At 47.4% G+C, this 5,661-nt stretch overlaps 1 protein-coding gene across 1 annotated transcript; it reads right to left on the bottom strand.

Annotated features, from left to right (window-relative positions):
• Positions 1 to 388: 388 nt before the first annotated feature.
• gpr37l1b (G protein-coupled receptor 37 like 1b) lies at positions 389 to 5,236 on the bottom strand. Its single transcript, XM_034590581.1, has 4 exons — positions 3,845 to 5,236; positions 1,818 to 2,126; positions 996 to 1,367; positions 389 to 602 (listed from the first exon to the last, which is right to left on the bottom strand). Exons 1-4 carry the CDS (start codon positions 4,544 to 4,546, stop codon positions 429 to 431), a joined length of 1,557 nt encoding a protein of 518 aa, XP_034446472.1. The 5' UTR covers positions 4,547 to 5,236; the 3' UTR covers positions 389 to 428.
• Positions 5,237 to 5,661: the final 425 nt, after the last annotated feature.

Genomic DNA, 5,661 nt, shown 5'->3' with positions numbered 1-5,661 from the left:
AACGAACATCGAGGATCTTCCATCTATTCTGCATCTGTTGATGTTTTTCCATAACACATTTCAGCAGGGAGCTGGAGAGAAGAGTCCCACTGGGAGAGTCCGGAAACAGGCTCCTGCTTTTTACGACAGCTGGTTGTGCAAGTACAGCAACTTTTCTAAACTCACTACAGATTAAACCTCATTTCCTGCACAGAGAGGAAGCTGGAGGGGGGAGCACTGTGTCCATAGAGGGATATCATACAGAGGAGGAGAGGGCCGAGAGAAAGAGAAAGAAGAATCCATGGAAAGAATATGTGGGAGAAAGAGAACAGGGTTGATGGCAAACATGGAAGAGGAGAAGGGACCAGTTAAACATCAAGGAAGGAAGAGCAGAATGGACATGATTGACTTATGCAGGAGGAAAAGATGGACTGATGGTTAAAGGGGCTCTAGCTGGAGATGGACAAGATGGCGGACGTGTCTTTAGCCTTGTCAAATAAGATGGACGTCTCATTGGCCGCCTTCAGTTTGACCTGGGCAGAGCCTGGTGACCCCTGGGCCGTGTTGGGCTGACACTCCTGACAGCAGCAGCAGCAGCAGTCCATGAAGGCCTGGCCGAGAGCCTGAAACACAACAACAGGCCGAGTCATCTAAAGTTCATCAGAGAACAACATAATGGGTCACGGCGATGGAGCCTGACTGAGAACTTGAGGACACGCCCACCTACAAAAGCCAAATGGACTCACCCGGTCCAGGCCCCAAAGTAACAGGTGCTTTAACGTTTGACTCTTAATGGACCATAATTTACTAAATGACCATCAGCTGTATTGAAGAAGACTTGAAACTAGACATTGAGACAGAAAGTTGAGTCGTTTTCTATAGACTTCTATAGAAATTGACTTCTTTTAACCCAGTGGTTTCTGCTGGTCATCCAACAGAGAACAGGATTCAGGCCCTTTGGCTTCACTTCTCCTTTTTGTGAAAGTCTATGGTTGTGTGTGTTGTCTCTGACTTACCTTACAGAGACACAGCAGCAGCACAGGGGTCACCGATGACTTGAAGAACAACAGGAAGTGATGTAACAGAGCCAACATGGCGGCCGTGTCTTCGGAGACAGCGATGTGCGTGTAGGCCAGTGTGATGTTGCAGATGTGTTCGGGCAGAGCGCAGATGCCGTACACCACAGCTAACGCCAGCAGCGTGCAGTTCAGCTGCCGCTCCACCGCCTGGTGCTGCTGGCGCTTCTGATTGGAGGAGCGGTCGTCGTGGTCACGCTGCTTTTTGGCGGAACTGTAGTCGCTGTTGACGTTGCGGGTGGCCATCTGGCAGAGGATGGTGAAGAGGACCGGGAGGCAGAAGTAGCAGCCGAAGCTCCACCACATACGACCCTGAAAGAGACGCATAGAATACGGGCGGTGTCATGATATTACATTGGCAACCTCTTCATTCATTTTCTCCATTCAAACAGAAAGACTACCACCCCCCCCAACTAACAACACGCCCACGTCAGACGCTGTCTACAAACCAATCAGAGTCAAGTACAGGTAGACTCCGCCCATGTAGGTGATGACGACAGGACGCACGTATGTCAGACAAAATTCTTTAGTTCCTAAATTACAATGTGAAACCAAAACTAACAGATCAAATGAAACTGTGGAACAAACACATGAAGCCTCGTTCAGACTTTCAGGTGTGAAAAGGTTCCTTGAGATGTTTTTACATTTAAAGGCAGGACTGTGATATGTAGCAGGACCAACTTAGCTCCTTATAGTTAAGAGGAGAAGGGTCATGATGCCTTGTGAGTCAAGTCCGGTATCAGGGACAGAAGAGACGCTCACCTGGTGATACCTGAGCAGCAGCGAGTGGAGGGAGTCAGGAAGGTAGAGGGACAGAGGCGAGGAGGGGGTGATGATGCAGGAGTCCATCAGGCGGCCGGTGGATGGGGACACGGCCTGGCTGAGCTGCCACAAGAAGATCTCTGGGCTGGAGAACAGCAGAGCGGCAAGCCACACCAGCACCAGCTTCAGCAGCACAGAGCTGCAGCGCTCCACCCGCCGAGCCTTCGGCTGGGACGAGGAGGTGGCGGCGTGGAAACGATCGATGCCCAGAGCGCACAAGGTGAAGGAGGTGATGCCCAGAGACACAACCTGCAGAGACAAGGAGAACAAAGCTTCAACATACTCGACTAAATCCGAGTACTTTCATTTCTCAATATAGGAAAATCCAAACCTGTCATTTCTTTATCAAACAGATTCGATTTAAAGGTTGTGGTCAGTCTCACGTCAGTCTCACGTCAGTGGTCAGTACAGACGTGCTGAGCTTAAAAACTCTAAACACTCTTACACCTGCACATTCAACACCTACAGCAGACTCACTGTACACAAATAAGTTAACATTTTAATGTTAAACCCCCATTTAGTTTTGTCAGACATTCATTGTTTTGTTTTTCCGTTGCTGCTAAAACCTAAAGTTGCATCTAAAATATCATGTTACATGTAATTTAACTATCTGTACCTTTAAAGAAAAACATATCTCCAACAAGATAAAAGAGTTGAGGGTTAAACACTGGCGGCATTTACACTTCTTAACCTTGTGAGCAGAGTCAACTCTCATCCAGTCCACAAGGGGGTGATATCGCATCAGAGGCAGTTTGGTAACTTAAGAAACAAACACCAGAAGAAGAAGGACCTCTGCATTGATTGGGTGCGTTCCGATCGCCCGGTAGTGAACCGTGAAGTGCATGAGAATCCAAACAGTTCATCAGTTCACCGGATGTTGACAAGAAAAAATACCCATGATTCAATGCTCCTCGCTGAAGCGCTTAAAAGACACCGAAGAAACTGCGACTGGAGCAGACATTAAACGATCAGAGCATGTTTTTATGAAAATCATAAAGGAGTTCAAATTTGTTTTTGACATTATAATTATTTACGTTTCTATTTAAGTGATTAAAACATCAAAATTGCTCTTAGAAGCTAAAATGATGTTTTGTCGAGCAAAGCCGTGTAATTTAATTATCAACACAAACTTTAACATTAGCTACTTGTTAAATTACATTCCAACACAAAAGGTTTATTAGTAAATTATCAGTTTTTGTTTCAACAGGTCATATAATCTGTATTTTATTTTGAAAGGCAGAGTGTAGTGTTATATTTCCACAGTAGCAGCAACAGGTATCTGATGTGTTCTTTTAGAAAAATACAAAAACTTCTCATCTTCAGAATCAACTCAGATTCCTCAGAAATCGTTTCTGATACTTATGACAACGTGGAGCTGAAGTATTTAATTATGTTACTAAAGTATAACTTCATAAGCTGCTCCACATTCCTCATTTTAACGCAGGCTGAATTGAGGCACGCTGATTGAGATGATCAGCTGTTCCCAGACCTCAGGGCCTCCAATATGGCCGCCAGAGACGGGGTTACACATCATACAAAAACATTTCCACCCCAAATTTGTTCCTGTCAAACCATGAAAGCAGCAGCAGGACATTCCAGTGGCCTTGGTAACAGGTTACCATGACAACTGACTCTCAAGAGCAGCTTCGGTTTCTGCTGGGGACAGTTTGGGTTCCAAACCCAAATCTCAAAAAACTATCTTAAGTCCTGTGGACATTCGGACAAACGGTGGCGCTGTGGAGTAAAGACACGATGAGCTACTTTACTGCTAATGCTACTTTACTGAGGAACAGCAGTGACCCAAAAAAGCCAGAGAAGAAGAAAACTGCGAGCTGGCAAATGACGTGTCACCAGTTCAGATAATATGAGCACCAACTTCAAATGTCAGTGTTTATGTCAAAATTAAAGGGAACAAGTTTAAAGCTATCACATCGACTCCCTCCCACCTTAGAATAAGCCCCACCCACCTCCATATAAGGCACCATACGGCAGGTGATGTCACCCAGGATCCTCCTATGGGAGAGCTGGTTTATGACCACCACGGGGAGGCAGAGCACCAGGACCAAGAAGTCCCAGAATGCCATGCTGGCCAGCAGGTAGTTCCAGGAGGACCTCATGTAGTAGTTGTTCCAGACGATGCACATCACCGCCATGTTTCCCACCACACCCACCGCCAGCACCAGGCCCGCCAGGAACATGACAGCGTAGGCGGCGTACGAGCTCTCCACCAGCGGGTAGAACGGGTTGAAGAGTCCCGGGGCGTTGGAGCTGGAGGTGTTTCCGTGGAGATTGACCTCATCAACATCATTCCCATCATTACCCCCGGCTGCCACGTCTGTCACGTGGTTGAGCTGGGTGGCCTGCGGCGTTGTCACCGAGTCATTCTCAAAGGACTGGCTGAAGGTGGACTGTTGCTCGTCCTCGTCGGCGCCGCGGGTCAGACGGCGGTGATGCTCCACATCTAAATCCAGCATCTCAGGGAGGGGGAGGCTTTGGTCGGGGGTGTGGGTGTCATCCTGAGCTCTGACCTGCTTGGTCCAGAGTGGTTCCAGTTTAACACCAGACGAGGGTTTACCAGGGGCGTCACGCTGACTGTCGTGTTGCTCGACGCTCTTTGCGTCCGTGAGGAGCAGCGGCAGGTACAGACACAACCACAGGCCGGCAGCCATGACGCAGGCTGGAAATGTGAAAGATTCACACCAGACGTGTTCGATATCGGCTAATTTCACACTTTAAAATACGTGACAACAAAAATAATTGCAAAAAGTGGCGTAAAACAATGTTTCCAAAACCTTGTTCCAAAATGTTGGAATATGCAGAGGAGGTGATAGTTTGTTTTGTATTGTTGACAAATCCAGATTTCTGATTTGATGATTTAAAGACCTGTAGTCCAGACAGAAGTCTTCTCTTCTCCTCTGTGGCGTCTCTCTCTCGCTCGTTAAACTCCCAGCTAGCCTCCAAACTTTCCCACTTTAAAGCTCATCCCTTGTTACTTCCGTCCATTAGTGATCCGAGCAGGTGTGCTGGAGCTCCAGGAGTCGGGCCGGGGGTCGGGGGCCGGGTGAGGGTCCGTGTCGGGGGGCTGCTGCGTCTGGGCGCTCAGCGGCGGAGAGACTGGGCGTCTTGGAGCTCTGAGGGTCTCTGGGAACAAGCAGCCCTCTGCAGCATGGCTGGATGGAGCCTTTGTCAGGACACACACACACACACACACACACACACACACACACACACACACACACACACACACACACACACTCACACACACGGGCCAGCAAACACAGGCATACAAACAAGCTTGGCACACACACAGACTCACACACATTTGTCTGCACAATTATACATGTTCACTTTCCTTTGCTCTTTTTGTCTATCTCTCTCTTACACACACACACACACACACACACACACACACACACACACACACACACACACACACAGCCCAAAGTTGTGAGGACCGGTCACAATGTCACACACAGACAAACAAGTCCCCACAATATGAGTTATTCCTGGACCACACACACACTCACTCACACACACACACACACACACACAGTCCAAAGTTCAACACACATTGAAATACTCTGTTCTGCTGCCCCCTAGTGGTGAATGTACTATTACTTCATTTGGAAACATACACATGAATTAAGTTTGTTATCCAAATGTCAACACAATTTAAAACTTCATACGTTTTTCATATGTTCTTTTGGTGTCTGTTCCTGTGATTATTCTCCTTAATTGGACTGTTATTGTATATTTTCATTTTTATTCTATGTCTTTATCTCTC

The sequence above is a fragment of the Hippoglossus hippoglossus genome, chromosome 7 (genome assembly GCF_009819705.1).
Source record: "Hippoglossus hippoglossus isolate fHipHip1 chromosome 7, fHipHip1.pri, whole genome shotgun sequence".
NCBI lineage: Eukaryota > Metazoa > Chordata > Actinopteri > Pleuronectiformes > Pleuronectidae > Hippoglossus > Hippoglossus hippoglossus.
Note: the sequence above shows the minus strand (reverse complement) of the source record. Positions and strands in the feature narration are given on the sequence as shown.

What these genes read in the sequence shown, in the direction of transcription:
- gpr37l1b (XM_034590581.1), bottom strand. Translation starts at nt 4,546, where the DNA reads ATGGCTGCCGGCCTGTGGTTGTGTCTGTACCTGCCGCTGCTCCTCACG. An exon ending in GTATGGTGCCTTATATGGAG is followed by an intron (nt 2,127 to 3,844) that starts GTGGGTGGGGCT and finishes TTGTCTCTGCAG; the next exon opens with GTTGTGTCTCTGGGCATCAC. An exon ending in TGCTGCTGTGTCTCTGTAAG is followed by an intron (nt 603 to 995) that starts GTAAGTCAGAGA and finishes GTTGTGTTTCAG; the next exon opens with GCTCTCGGCCAGGCCTTCAT.